This window comes from Chelonia mydas, chromosome 2 (assembly GCF_015237465.2).
Source record: "Chelonia mydas isolate rCheMyd1 chromosome 2, rCheMyd1.pri.v2, whole genome shotgun sequence".
NCBI lineage: Eukaryota > Metazoa > Chordata > Testudines > Cheloniidae > Chelonia > Chelonia mydas.
This window is the reverse complement of record NC_057850.1, coordinates 73231880-73247674: the sequence shown is the minus strand read 5'-3', so window position 1 is coordinate 73247674 and position 15795 is coordinate 73231880. Positions and strand designations below refer to the sequence as shown.

The 15795-nt window shown below is 41.1% G+C and overlaps 1 protein-coding gene across 3 annotated transcripts in view; it reads right to left on the bottom strand.

The window, feature by feature from the left end:
- NOL4 (nucleolar protein 4) overlaps positions 1-15795 on the bottom strand; it is a 246880-nt gene that overhangs the window by 184038 nt on the left and 47047 nt on the right. For all 3 annotated transcript variants that reach the window (XM_007058785.4, XM_007058784.4, XM_043539666.1), the window contains exon 2: positions 9903-10052. In XM_007058785.4, the coding sequence (XP_007058847.1) occupies positions 9903-10052 (150 nt within the window). The remainder of the gene's footprint in view (positions 1-9902; positions 10053-15795) is intronic.

Here is a 15795-nt window from a genome sequence, read left to right as displayed (position 1 = left end):
GTCTTAGGGCACATGCGGCAAATGTGAGGAACAGAAGTAAGATTTTGCAAGTGCACTTAATAACCCTTAAGGCATTAATAACAGAGTACACATGTGTCTAGTATGGAAGAAATGGTGTGTCAGAAAAGCATATAGTTTCATTTCTTTTCTTTTAAAAAATATCAGAAAGGAACCAGAGGGAAAAAATAGAAGGTGGTATATAGCCCCAACCCCAGGGCCATCAAATCAGGTAGTTGAACCAGATTCCTTGATGACAGAAGTGTAAATAACAGAATCAGTGGTTCCAGAGTAGCAGCCGTGTTAGTCTGCATCCGCAAATATACTCCTTTTCTTTTTTTAGAGTCAGTGTGGAAGTCAAGGGATGCCCTCTTCCTCCCTGACGTCAGGCTAACAGATGAAGACAGAATTATTTCATTATTATTTTTATTATTACATGGTTTTACAGGGAATCGGGGTGCATTGTATACAGTTTTTAGATCAAGACCAAACAGCATTGAGTCCTGAGCAGGGAGCTTATGCTATGCAATCCCCGTTCCCTCCTTCAAGTAATGGAACCAACATCCTGAAAGGGCTAGAGATGGGGAATAGTAATTCGTTGACAAAATGCCAGGAGATTCCAAAACTGCAGTATGTAGACAGCCAGAACAAATATGCTGATTAAAAATACATAGGGCTTGACTGTGCTCAGCCTGTGTGTGGCTGTGTGAAGGGAAGAGAGGGCACAAGGAACCCTTCTCACACTTTGAGGCCTGTGCTAGGTCTGGGCACAATTGCAGTCTTTATGCTTCCCCAACAACAAGGTCTGCTCCAGGCAAGTGCCGCTGTTGGAGGGAAAGTGCTGGCCCATGGTCCTGCTCTGTCTCTGTGCTGGCTAGGGAAGCTGGCCTAACAAGTGAGAATATGGGAACACATGCTGCACCCAGTCAAAGAGCGGCACTTCCCCTGGGAGCAATAGTTATAATGGTTAGAGGGCAATAGACAAGGTGTTTGTGTGATCTGATTTTTCAAACTATAACGTATCTGTCACTGTTCAAATCTTTTGCTTTAGAGGGTGAGAGAGAAGAAGAAAGAGGGGATAAGCTACATAAACTTTGGCTGCACAAACTCAAACTGGAAAGCCCAGTTGTTGAACCACCTGGGTGAACTGTTAAACCCTGGCTCAGCTGACCACTCACATTCACGTACATGATCAGAGACTTTCCATCAAATTGCTTCCTCGTGAAATGGCAGCAACATTAGCAGCTCATATCTTATACTTATATACACACCACAAACCTATCCCCCTCCCATCTCATCTTTCTGTTACACTTTCCTCACTCCAGGTGCTGCAAAATTATTAACTGTTTTCTATCCACATTGGTCCTGCTTCTTAGACATTGTAAGCCTCTTCTCAAATCTGCTGTCTAGACATCTAGGCCTATCTTAAACCCTTTTAACATGTCAGTTATCTATGATACTTGTCATAGACCCCTACCTTATACGGAGAGGGTACAGGTTGGAAGGGATTTGGTGTTTTAAGTATAACTTTAACAATTAATTTCCTGGCCTTTTGATTTTTTTTTAATTAATTACATCTTTTTCCTTAAGTGAGCAAAGGCAAAGTGGGGAAGAGGTATTCAAGGGGGATTATGTAGTCATCACAGCTGGTGAAGAGAAAAAAATGAAGTTAGAATGTAATTGTTTTTTTCTAGAAGGGGATTCAGTTGTAGCTTGTGTTAAATAAACATTCCATCTGAGACTTTTAAAAAGTCCACAGAATTCTTTGCTCATAGGGTTTGTTTGTTTTTTTTTAAATGAATGAATGGTATATTTATGTGAACACAGAATTCTTCTGTGTTGTTGTATACTCTGGCATTTACATAGGAGATAAATTAGTAATTGTGTGCTTAGGACCTGCTTCAAGAAGACTAGTCTAATTTACACACCAAATTCTGCTATTGTTTACATTGGTGTAAATCCAGAGTAAGCCCACTGACTTCAATATGCAGATATTTTGAATTTACAGTGGTGCGAGAGCAGAACTTGAACCTCAGGATGACAAAAAATGGTCCATGGTTTTGTTTCATGGACTGGCATTGTTTCAATTATGCCAGTGCTAAATTGCCTCTGATTTTTTTCTTTATCCTCTTTTAGCTTTTGCATTGCTGATCATATACCAGGAAGGTCCCCATTTCATGCTCAGTAACACATTCTGACAAATATCTAGTTAGGGATCTACTCACTGTCCCATGGATGATGTAAGGATTTACACTAACAAGTGTAGAGTAAATGAATCATACAGGTAGGGGAACATGACCCAACATATAATTTACCAAAGTGGGGCACTTACTGTATGTGATTATCTGCATAAATTATATGAAAATCAATTATAAACAAAGCTATAGGGCTAAATTAACATGTTCTATGGGAAACCTCAAGGGGAAGAAAGAGTGCTCTAAAATTTAAGGCTTGATCCTTGAGCCTGGCCCAGCTGTGCTCAGAACTGGACCTGAGAGGAGCCAAAGGTGCCCCTGATCTTGGGGCCTAACAGAGGCCATTTTGGTACAATTTAGATCAGCCCACAGAGACTAGTTCCATCAGTTGAGGATTACTGGATTGCTGTCACACTCCAGCCACACCCTTTTGCTCTAGCCACACCTCTGACATGCCCTCTGTGCCTGGGCATCAGTGCAGGGCCCAGTCAGGGATTCTCTTTCCACTACTGAAATGGACATGAACTTGAAGAGTTCCCAATACATTCTCTCTTCAGGGGAAAAGGAGATGCTGCCATGCAGAAGATGTAGGAGACCTGGAGATGTGGCTTTGCAACAGTGAAGAGGGTCCTCAAGGATTACAGGACTGAAAATCACAAATCCCTAAATCCTCCCTGTGGAATCCATGTCTTTCCATGCTGAATTCTGTCCTCTTCTTCCATTAGCAGCATAACTTACTCAGGAGCTGTGCTGACACTGACTTCCCCATTACCACTACACAGTAGCCCCTGCTCTACCGAGATAGATGCCAATGAGAGGAAAGTTAATGCTGCTAACAACAAAATTAATTTGTGTGTGCTTTTCTGAACCTCACAGACCAGTGGTCCTGGGTCCAAGAAGCCTTAATATGCCTCTAATTATAAGTGCTAAACACCATGAGCATTATTTGTAGAGAAATTACTTTGTGCAAGGAGTTGGCCGTTTTCTCCTCTGCTTGTAGTCAATGCGTAGCAAAATAAAACAAAACCAAACCAGAAGTGAAAGAGGAGTGCAATGAATTTAAGGACAGGCATATTGGGCCAGATTACCTTTTCTTGCTTCTTCAAAATTTCTTATCTCCTTATGAGCATTTTCACAAGGGATCCGAAGGTAATTAGATAATGTAACATGAAAAAGAACAGTGACCTGGGAGGCTAGAAGAAGATTCCATACTTAGTCATATTTGGGATGCAGCTGGACAGTGCAAATCAGGTAATGTGCCTCTGTAAAAGCTCATAAAGGTTAATTTTTTGTGTTTTATCCTGAGACACGATGACTAGGCTCCTGGTTCCTGGATAATGGCAAATATATATACAAAAATGCAAAATAAAGATGTTAAAATTTTTGAAAGATGCAAGCTGTGGCCCTGTCTTACTCCAGTTTTATGCTGGTATAATGGAGTGTAAAACAAGTAATGTGGTGGTGAATGAGGGCCTGAATATACTCATGAGCCGCACTCCCAGTGGTGGATTAGCCACGAGGCCTATGGGGCCTGTGCCCGGGTCTTCAGCCAACTGGGAGGCCTCAGAGCCCCGGGTGAGCGGGGAAAGGCCCCGTGCCCTGAGTCCACTCCCAGGCAGCAGCACCGGGCAGGCAGGGCGGGGCATCGGTGGGGGAAGCACTCTGTGCCTCTGACCCCGCTCCCCAGTGGCCGGACAGGGGAAACCCCTGCAACTCCAAACCCCACTCCCTGGAGGCAGCACCAGGCGGGCGGGACAGCCGCGGTGGTGGGGGAAGCCCCCACACACACCCTTGACCCCACTCCCTGGCAGCAGTGCCAGGTGTGGTGGTGGGGAAAGCCCTCAACACCCCCAGACCCTGACCCCAGCAGCAGGGGACAGAGCTTCTCTGGGCTTGGGGCCACAGTGGGGGCGAAGAATGGGGGAGACCCTGGGTGGAACAGGGGCGGAGCCCCAGGGAAGGGGCAGAAAGGGATGGGGCCGTGTTCACATGTGCAGGGGGCAAAATGGGGGTGGGACCACAGGTGGAAGGGGTAGGGAGGGGCCCCCACTTGCTCTGGCCCAGGACTCCAGGAAATATTAATCCACCTCTGTCTACTCCAACACTTGTTACTCAATCAGTGAGAGAACTAAGGTAGAACTGTTTTGTTGTTGCCATTTGTTTGAAAGGCAAGAAGTAACGAAGAGAGAGAAAACAAACTAAGGTAGTCATGAATGTTTATGGACTTGCAATGCTGAAAACTAAAGAACCTCTTTTAGTCTAACAAGTCCATGTATAATTCAAGCATCTATAGTGTGATTTCTGCATTGCAGTGATCAGCCATTTCCAGTAATTCTCCCTTTATACGGGTGATTGCAACTCAGGTTCAACGGTTTAAGTCTATCCATGGTTTAAGTCTACTAAGTTCAATGCAGTTATACCAGAGATGAATTTGGGGCCTGTGTCACGGTAAAACAGACAGGAATCGGTTAAGGGCTACCTGCCTGTCACATGACCCATCAGGGGATTTAAAGATGAGTGTGTCCTATATCTTTGGGGATGGGCCTGTGACAGAGGCAAGGGACAAGCCTTTGGGAACTGCCTGCATTGGTCAGGGGAATTGCTTTGTTCTGGGGTTTAAACAATGAATAGTGCCCTGAGTCAAGGGCCTGAAACAGACTTGAGTGTAGCACTGGTTCTTTCCTGGGCTGGTGAGATAGCCTACCTGCTTACAGGCCCAAAAACTGAGCAGTCCAAAGCCTATGAAAACAGCACCCCATTCCCACCCACAACAGAACATGGAAGTGTTTCCCCACAAGAATTAGGCTGAGAACATCACATGAATTTTGCTTACACTGATTTCCCAGAAAAAAACAGAATCCTTGTGTTCTTCCCACTAAGTCATGCAGGCTTCCAGGCAGGGAGATATTAGTAAATTTTAGTGCTTTGGAAGAACTGTGTCCAGAATACAGGATTAAACAAACTTTAAAAACAAATCAATTCCCCTCCCCCCACCAAAAAATATTGAATCTGTTCTCTCAATAGCATTTCCCTCCCATCTCATCCCTCCCCCATTTTGCCACTGCAATATTCTTCCCATGGTTTGAGATCTATACATAATGTGGGCTCAGTTGTACCTTTAAGCCCCAATACTATAGGTGGAGCTCCAGGGGGAATTCTGTCTCAAGGAAAGAGAATTCTTCCTGGAGCTCCCAGCTGCGCATGAGGATTGTGCTGGCTGATACACCCCTTCAGGGAGCACAGCATACTTTTTCCTGCTTGCTCCACCAGCTGTGCTAGCCAGTGTGTCCCACAGCTGCCCGCCTCAAAGAGGCATTTTGGAGCCTTGCACCTCACAGGGTGCAGATCCTGTACTCCAAGGAATAGGCTCCTTGCACTCTTCTCCCTTCTCCTAAACACTTGTGTGCCTGTGGAACAGCAAGGCATAAGCACCATGAGCATTATTTGTGGAGAAATTACTTTACTGCCCATGATGTTTAACTACACTGTCTATATGCTAATGTGATTTCATAAGGACAAGGACCTTGTTTTTTAATGTCTGTAAACATCACAGGCAGTTCTGGAACTAACTAATAATCACTATATACATTGTTTCTCTAGTCTGCTACAATACTTGCAAAAATCTGTTTTAAAATGTTATAGCTGTGATTTAAAACCCCAAAAGCCAGACAATTCTTGTTTCACTGCAATACATAGAGGGCCGAATTCTCTGCTTGCGCAACTCCGCTAACATTAAGAGAGTTACATCAGCAAAGAATGTGGTTCATAGACGTGTAATAGTGTAATCTAATAGTGTCAGTCTCTAGGTGGTCTTATATACCATATAAACTAGGACACCTACATGTAGCAGGGTAGTCAGTAAGAAGAATAAAAAAGAATGTACTTGCTTTTGTTAGCCCAATTAGCAACTTACTGGCATTTTTCCATGGTTAAGATTAATATACTGAGTCCTAAGGGAAAAAGTCTTGGCTCTGCATGATACAGCTTGTATGATGCTTGCAGGGTACTTGGAGTCAAGGTAGAAGGAGAGAATGTGAGCTTAGTATATAACTACATACTGTAACACAGATAGTTTCCTAAGCAATTAATGGACTCTGTGTTGAGGAATCCTGCAGTTTGAGTTTGACACACTTTTCAGCTGATGAAAATGTACTGCAGCTCCCTCCAAAATACTATTATCACAGAACCACCAAATTGCATAGTTATCTTCCTGTGCAGCATCATTATGTAAAGTCCCACTGAAACTGTACAAGTGCCATTCATTTCCACAATGCCTTGCATTTTAAAATTAATACCTGTGGTGAAGACTAAGGATGGTCAGTTCACAAATTGAGCCTAGTTATGCCAGGATGGTATGCTGGGCAAGTTTGCAGCATGACATACTGATGTCTTCCAGCACTTCAGCACTGGGAACAGGATGGGAGGGGAGTCCTCTTTCAAAACTGAAAACAGTCTTAAACTTTGTTCAGAACAGGAACCAGGTGCAGATTCAGGCCTTTTCTTACATTTTCCAGACTTGTTTACCCAGAGAAATACAAGCCATAGTTAATTTAAGTTACAATAAATTACAACCTTTGCCAGTTTCTTTGCCTTACTAATCATGCCTGGGCAATATTCTAAGTTTTGACTAGAGCTGATAGAATTATGAAAAAGCAGGTTCACTACAAAGCTATTTGAATTTAATTTGCTGCTGTTTGGGGGGTCATAATATTCATTATTCACAAGTATTCAGGAAGCTGATGATATTCATGAAAATATTTATGAATCCCAAGAGTTCCAGAAGAGGGGCTGACATTCAGAATTTTCTCTTCATCATTCCCTTGTTAAAAAGTTTCAATCATCCCATCAGGGAGCAGAAGTGATACCAAGTGACCAATCACATGCCATGAATTGTGAATATCAAATACCAAATAATTGTAGCAAACAGTTCATGAACCACCTATACTCTAAAAATTTGTTCACCCAAACGATTTGGTGAATACATATGACGAATACATTCACAGAAATCAAGAATGATTGCCACTGATGATATGTGAGGCTGAAAATCACCACAGTTTTGGTTCAGCTAATACTTTTGGAGTAGCTGCCATACTGACTTGGATTTATAAAACTCTAAGGCCTAAATGGTTTGGGACATGATTCCTTGAGAGACTCCCTCCCACTCTGTGAGGCAGAAGTCAGCTGGTTTGCTTGAGCTAACAGACCTTAGATTTAATCCTCTAGGAGCTCAAGAGAGTCCATGACACTGGAATATGCTTTCCCAGCTAGTCCAGCAGAGTCTAATTAAGGTCTCACTTAAAAGTCGAGTGCAAAAGCTGATGTTAGTTTGTTTTGGAGTTTTTCTTTTTTCATAGAATTATTGTATTTTTAAAAATTATATATATGCAGTTTGTCCCTGAGACATGTAATTGGATGCACTTTGTAAACCAACAAATAACACTAATACACAAACATTGATAATTACACAACAACTTGCACTTGGGCTGCTGCATCATCAGCTGATAACTATGTAATAAACTTATGTCACCACTGTAATAAAAATTAACATCAAATGAAACTGCTGTACAAGCTGCTTAACCTACACAAATTGCTCCCATTAGCTGCCTTTGCACATTATTCATAATATATAAAAGGTCTGATCCAATTGAAATCAATGGGACTCCTGACAGTAGAATTATATCTGTAGTGTATATATGTTTGCAGGGTTGTGCCCTAAAGTACTTTATTTACAGGCAGTAAACATTCAATATAATTACTATATGAAATCCCTTTGAAATGAAGAGTGCAAGTGATAGGTTCATTACAGTAGAACACAGTAGCAAAACCAATGCCTAGCTAGTGGACAGTGAAGATACTACTACTTTTATTAATGCACAGCTAATGACCAATGAAGCTAAGAGTACTTCTATTAGGGCCCTGAAGACTAAGCTTTAAAACTGGCTACGGTGACAAAGTTATTTAGACAGTTATTTTTTGTCCACATGAGAAGATCACTGCGTAACTTGGCATAATTGGTCATGATGACTGCAAGTGTCATCCTTTATACATATATATCTTGTGGGTCAATAATGCTGAGGTCAAGTTGTGAGAAATCTTACACAGACATGGCCTACACCATACACTATGAAATAGCCTAGAAATAAAATATTTTTTAAAAGAATGGGCCACACAGTAAAAATTATTATGCAGCTAGAAAGTTTCAGTATCGCCTGAAAAAACCAGTAATGGAAAATTAACTATTTCTTATACTCAGTAACTAAATTTCAGCTCTAGGTATCTGACATTTTGAGCTTTTTACACATTTTGTTGCTCCTTATATTAAGAATGGCTCAAATGATTTACATTTTTTTTTTTTTTTTTAGTTTCTAAAGATTGCATCCAGGCTGATGTGCATAAAGTTTCAACTTACTGCAGCTGGAAACCACTGGGATAATGGTCCCAGGAAAGAAGAAAAGCGATAAATCCTTAACTATGATGGAGATACTATTGAATGCTGCTATAATAGTGTGTGTGTGTGTGTGTGTGTGTGTGTGTGTGTGTGTGTGTGTGTGTGTGTTGTTTACACGGTATATATACATAATGTGTGTGTATGTGTGTGCATAAATTTGGTTGCCTTTCTCACATGAGTAGCCCCATTAAAACCAATGGGGCTACTCATAGGACTAAGGTCACTAATTTACAGACAAGGAAGTACTTTTTATTTACCTTGGGAAGTAACAGTACACATTTTATTAGTTCTCTTTAAGAAGGGAAAATGTCATATTTGCAGAAAGATACTGCTCCGTTAAACATCAGATTACAAATATTTCAAGACCGAGGTTGAATTGAAGTGTCTAGGTCAAACTATAAAACACAGTTCCAATGTTAGAAAGCATTTTCTCTTTAGTCAGCCAGTTTATACTGGTTTAACATCTGACCAGTCAACAGATATGCCATTGAATCTACTTGCTTTTCAACTTTTTATTTTCAGGAAAAGTATTACAAATCTGCAGACCATAAAATAAAATGTATTTACTCTATAATAACAAAGTATAATGGAGATTTCAATCATCTGCTGAAATACAGCAGTTCATTTAACAAACCTTAATGGTTGTATTTTGACAGTCTTCATAAACTGGAAAAACATCTGCATTTCAATTTAATAATAATTTAAAATAATACTATTAACTTGGAGCTTCATTTTAATAAATTATCAAATCATATTAGGATGCAGTGTAGTTGTAGCCTTGTTGGTCCCAGGATATTAGAGAGACACGGTGAGTGAGGTAATATTTTCTATTGGACCAACTTCTGTTGGTGAGAGAGACAAGCTTTTGAGATTAAAAAGACAAGCTCAAAAGCTTGTCAGTCTCACCAACAGAAGTTGGTCCAATAAAAGATATTACCTCACAGGCCTTGTCTTTCAAATCATACTAAAACAGCCAAATTCCCTGCTTGTGCAAATGGGCAAAACTCCACTGAAGTCAATAGACTTGCACCCATTACACCAGTAGAAAATTTGACCCTAAGTATTTTCAACCTGTATGTCTACATATATGCACACACATGTACCCACACAGAAAGTAATGGGCTGTAATACTTCTGGCTCAACTATCAAAACCACAAAATCACCAATCCAAAGAACTCACAATCTAAAAAAAACAATAAATAGATATGCAATTGTGTTACTATATTTTAACTTACAGATGTTCTGGTTTTTTGTTTACTTACTGCTTTATAAGTTCTCTTTTGTCCAGCATGCTTTCGGATTTGTTCTCCATTAGGCCCTGTTTCCACATGCATGGAATAGATAATGTCAAAGAAATCTTCAACCACAGCTACCCGCCTTAAAGACAGCTTCTCATCTACACCTACTCCATCCTGAAAAAAAGATAAGGAGTGCAGGATGAATAGATGAATTATGGTAATCATGGAACGCATCCCCGTTTAGTGAGGTCTGATTAAATAAAGACCCTTGCATAGAGATCTAAAGTTACTATCCCAGAGCAATACTTAACAATTCAATATATTACAGTAACATCATTATAGAATAAATGTATGATCATAAGAATAATGAAAAAGCCTTCTTGTAAAAACAGGTCATTTGATTGAACTGCTAAATTATGTAGACAATACTTTTCATTATACATTGCTATTTTTAAAAAAATCATTTACACTTGTTTCTGCCGGTCCACAAACAGCATTTTATAAAAATATTTAATAAAAGATTGTTATTCACAGCTAACTTAGTAGATAGTAACTATTAATGCAAATGAAGTTATTGCCATAAAGAGTTCATCCCTTAGAAAACCTATTGGAAAATTCATTTTATGAAAACTCACCACACCATAGATAAAACAAAGTATTATTTTAAAACATTAAGGTGTTGCACACTGATGTCTGACTGGAAAAAGTGACAGCAAATTGTGGACACCTATAGCCTGATTTCAAAAGGTGATGGAAGCTGTGGGTGCTCAGCACTACTAAAAAGTCCGACTCATATGTCTTAGGAGTTAATCACCACAGTTCAGTTGGTGTCATCCAAATGGGAGATATTTTTAAAAACTGTATGTGAATTTGTACTGATGAAAGTACAGGCAGGGCTTGCACAAGTTTCTCCATACAATCCTGCCAATGAGCATCAGTCCTGAGTGGCACTATTCCTGGTTTTCTAGGCTAGCAATCTCATGAGCAGGCTGGGTTTGGTGATTTGATACAAGTGTGTGTGGACTAGGATGAGAACAGCTAATTCATTTTCAGTCATGAGCCAAAACAGAATTTGAATTTAGGCCTCCAGAGGCAACAGTCCCTCCTAACCCTCGATGTGTATTTCATGTAAAAAATGCTTTCAAAACTTAACATGTTAACATCATCATACTATTATTACTACTATGTTTAATGCTACTATGGAACAGGTTTATGTTGGCCCATTTGTAACAAAACACTTGCGATTCTGGTGCTGTTACCAAATAAAGACCAAAGATGAGAATTGACTAGACAATTGCTGCACTATCACTTCAAGCTGCAATCCACCACTAATAAATTCTTAAAAAGAAAAGGAGTACTTGTGGCACCTTAGAGACTAACCAGTTTATCTGAGCATGAGCTTTCGTGAGCTACAGCTCACTTCATCGGATGCATAGCATATCGTGGAAACTGCAGAAGACATTATATACACACAGAGACCATGTGACCACACAACAGAACCACTAGCCCAGGAACCTATCCTTGCAACAAAGCCCGTTGCCAACTGTGCCCACATATCTATTCAGGGGACACCATCACAGGGCCTAACAAATCAGCCACACTATCAGAGGCTCGTTCACCTGCACATCCACCAATGTGATATATGCCATCATGTGCCAGCAATGCCCCTCTGCCATGTACATTGGTCAAACTGGACAGTCTCTACGTAAAAGAATAAATGGACACAAATCAGATGTCAAGAATTATAACATTCATAAACCAGTCGGAGAACACTTCAATCTCTCTGGTCACGCAATCACAGACATGAGGGTCGCTATCTTAAAGCAAAAAAACTTCAAATCCAGACTCCAGCGAGAAACTGCTGAATTGGAATTCATTTGCAAATTGGATACTATTAATTTGGGCTTGAATAGAGACTGGGAGTGGCTAAGTCATTATGCAAGGTAGCCTGTCTCCCCTTGTTTTTTTCCTGCAAACCCCCCCCCAAGACGTTCTGGTTAAACTTGGATTATTGCTGTGCACATTGTAAGATGAGCTGTTGCCAGCAGGAAAATGAGTTTGTGTGTGTGGTTTTTGAAAAAGGGGGGGGTGTGGGGGGGGTGAGAAAACCTGGATTAGTGCTGGAGGTGACCCACCTTGATTATCATGCGCATTATAAAAGAGGGGTTTCAAAGGGGGATGGGCTGTTGCCAGCAGGAGAGTGAGTTTGTATGTGTGTGGGGGGCGGGGGGGAAGGGTGAGAAAACCTGGATTTGTGCTGGAAATGGCTCTACTTGAGGATCACTTTAGATAAGCTGTTGCCAGCGGGGGAGTGAGGTGGGAGGAAGTTTTGTTTCATGGTCTCTGTGTGTATATAATGTCTTCTGCAGTTTCCACGATATGCTATGCATCCGATGAAGTGAGCTGTAGCTCACGAAAGCTCATGCTCAAATAAACTGGTTAGTCTCTAAGGTGCCACAAGTACTCCTTTTCTTTTTACGAATACAGACTAACACGGCTGTTACTCTGAAACCTGTAATAAATTCTTGCCAATCTATTCTTGAAAGCCTGATAGATATGAATAAATACATTCTAATGTTTGATTTGTTCTTTTTTATTCTATCCCACTTATCTTTTATTTTATTTTCAACAAAGTTCATGAATGGACCCATCTCATGGTTTACACAAATGTTTTGCATTTCTAAAGCACTTCCCACTCAAGGACTATAAAACACTTACATTGGTCCCAGTGGGTTTGTCAGTTCTACACAATGTGCTTCAAAGCTGTCCCCTCTATTATACATTTAAAATCCTGACTAGAGATGGACCCAACCCAAACCCCAGATTGGAATAGCCCTAAACCTGGGGAAGTGTGCATCTGAAACTCTGCAGCTCCTCCAGCCCATCTCTAATCAATCGTTACCTTTTCACCAGCCAAAAAGCACTGTGGATTCCCTAATGCTTTCAAGCACTCTTATTAGGTGACAGTGTTATTTCATGTAGTTTTCAGAACACTAAGAAGTTTGTCGTGTTGATTAACTGGTAAGGACTTCATCTGTTTATTCCTAATGAGTATTGTTAGGAAATATCCTAGAAGGGTATTCTCTTGTAATTAAAGATAAATGCATTACGGCATATTAATTTGTAAACAGAGGTGCTACATCACCATAGCTGACAGCATCACAAAAGTGTTCCAAGAATAAGCTGGTAGAAGAAACTGTTGTGAGAAAATGTATTTTGGTGTCTGCAGTGTGCAGTGGTCTTTTTATAAGTTGCCCACACTCTCCTTTCAAAAAACCAAGAAAGGAAAGCCTCCCCACCACTCTCAACCATGCATTATATTACTTCTTATTCAGATATCAGAGAATCAGGGCAAACTTTCAAAATCGGGGCAGTCAGTATAAATGGTGTATACTGTTTAATATGAAGACAGTACAATTATTTAACATTTATAGTGTGGCAATACCTCTAGACCAGCCAGGACAGGGGCTCATTCTACTAGGTGCTGTACAAATATACACGGACAAACCTTGCTCCAAAGAGCTTGCAACCTAAAAGGCAAGTCATGACAGGTAGATAAGACAAACAAACAAGCCATCATGAAGAGTGGGAGTTGGGGTTAGTGGTAACAAAAATAATAGAATGTGAGCAGTTCTTCGCCACTCAGGAGCAGTATATCTAGCTCTTCACCTTCCTGGTCATTATCAGACTGCAGTTTCATGTATGAATTGCAGCAGAGGTGAGTTTTGATGAGTAACTTGAAGGATGATAAAGTGGCTTTAAAGATTTTGACAGTTCAGTGCAAAATAGAGACCATGATCTCCCAATTCTCCAAATTCAATCAGGAAAAAGCAGAGGGGATGCTAAGGCCCAACATTTCCACCCAGAACATAACAGTTTTGAAGGGAACATCGGCTATCCCAAGGTCTTTGCTGCCCTGTGCCATCCCATCATGTTTTTCATACAATATTACAATTTGTTAAAAACATGAAAGTCCAGTTCTACTTTGAAAGCTGATTTTGGGTACATTTTTCCAAAAGTACCTAGAGGACTTAGGAGCCTAAACTCCATTTTCAAAGTGACATAGGCACTTAGGAACCTAAATCTCATTGAAAGTCAATGGGACTTAGGCTCCTAAGCCACGAAGGTGCTTTTGAAAATTTTACCCATTAAAAATTGCATTCTAGGGGTCCATGTTTATTGTCTCACCGTGATTTCCCAAGCAAATGTGCTCAGGCTACAAGTAAATAGATGTTTTCTCTAACTAACAACCCTACAAACTCAACCTTAACTCTGACAGACTACTTGGGTTTTTTCTTTCTTACATATCATCACCAGTAATAAAGGTTCTGCTGGCTAAACTAATGATTTGGAGCCACCTACGTAGCCCACATTTTCTTCAGTCAGCTCATTGGAACTTTGTGAACAATTTGGTTGATCACACGCAAGGAGAAAGAGAACCTAGCTCAATCTTCTTAACCTATGTGGGCTCTGCCAGACTGACAGGAGTACAAAAAAAAAATGTCACAAGTGGACCAGCTATGATGCTAAATGTAGACGGGGAAAGATCTATTCAGTAAAAAGGTGCCATTTTAACACAATCACTTTTCATAGAGGAACAGCACTTTATCAAAGTCATGGAAACAAAAGTGCACATAGCTCCTAGCTTGAGAACAGCAGTGCAATCTCTTTGTGACACAGCCATGCCCAGATACCCTCAGCCATGCCCTGGCAGATATATTACATCTGTGTTCGACCATCTTCTAAATATTTCACCAAAGGAGGTTGTGTGTGGTCTCTACCAAAAGTTAAACAAGTAGCTGGTTGTCATGGTTATTGCGGGATGTTTGTATGGAAAACATTTGTAGTTGTGTAACATGTAGAACATTGTCTTCCAAAACGGATGGAAATGAAACTTGTCACCTGAACCAGGGTGAGTCTCAGAACAACACCGAGAACAATTGACATCTATGGATTCAGCCCAGCTCTGTGTTTATACTCTGGGACAGATGCAGACTTGAGCACTGACAAAGACAAAAGTCTGAGACTGTATTAGAGAAGGAAAGAGGGCACAAATGTTATCCATTAGGGAAGCAACAGTCTGCCAGTGGGAATGACTTGTGAAAAGTGGATCCCAGCCCTCTGTACTGGACAAGTGCTGTAAGGACTCACCATTGGGTGTGAAAATCCTTATCAGACAGGAAAGTAACCTGTTAATAAGAATAAGCTGTAGTTTGCATTTTATATTTTTCTTTTACTTGTAAGCTTATGTTTCCAAATCCTTTTACTTTCATGTGACTCTGTAACTCAAACTTTGTTAAATAAATTTCAGTTTGGTATAGATACATCTAAGTGCCTGTGCTAAGGAGAGTTGTTGAACAGAGATGAAGCAGGTAAATTGGGGTGCGCTGCTTCCATGGAAGCAGTGGATCAGTGTACACTCTGGGAAGACAGCAGGTTGGGCACTCACGTGTAACAAAGTGGAGTGTATAAATTGCTAGCCTGCAGAGAGAAAGAGTGGGGTTTGTGGAGCCCAGAACAGAGTGTTTGTGCTGCCGGTGGCAGCCATTGGTTGGCACAGATAAAGCTCTCACAATCTCTAAGCAGGTGGTAGTGATTCACTATGGGTGCCCACCCGTCCTCAATGAGGCAGGACAGTCCCGAAATGTGAAGTTCAAGTCCCTGGCTGAATGACTCTGGGACAGCATTTGTCCCAGATTCCCCGAGGGGCCACTCTGCGCCTGCCTGAGGCTCAGGGCAGCACCAGCCTCTTCCTGCACTTTGCCATGAGGCCCTGCCCCTGCTCCTCCTCTCCCCCCGAGGTCCTGCCCCCTGGCCGAGCCAGAAGCCAGAGCAGGCAGAAGTAAGAGCCGCCCTGAGAGCCTGGGCTGCTGAGGAGCCCCAGACTCTCCACCTGCCCTAGATTTACCTCAAGTAA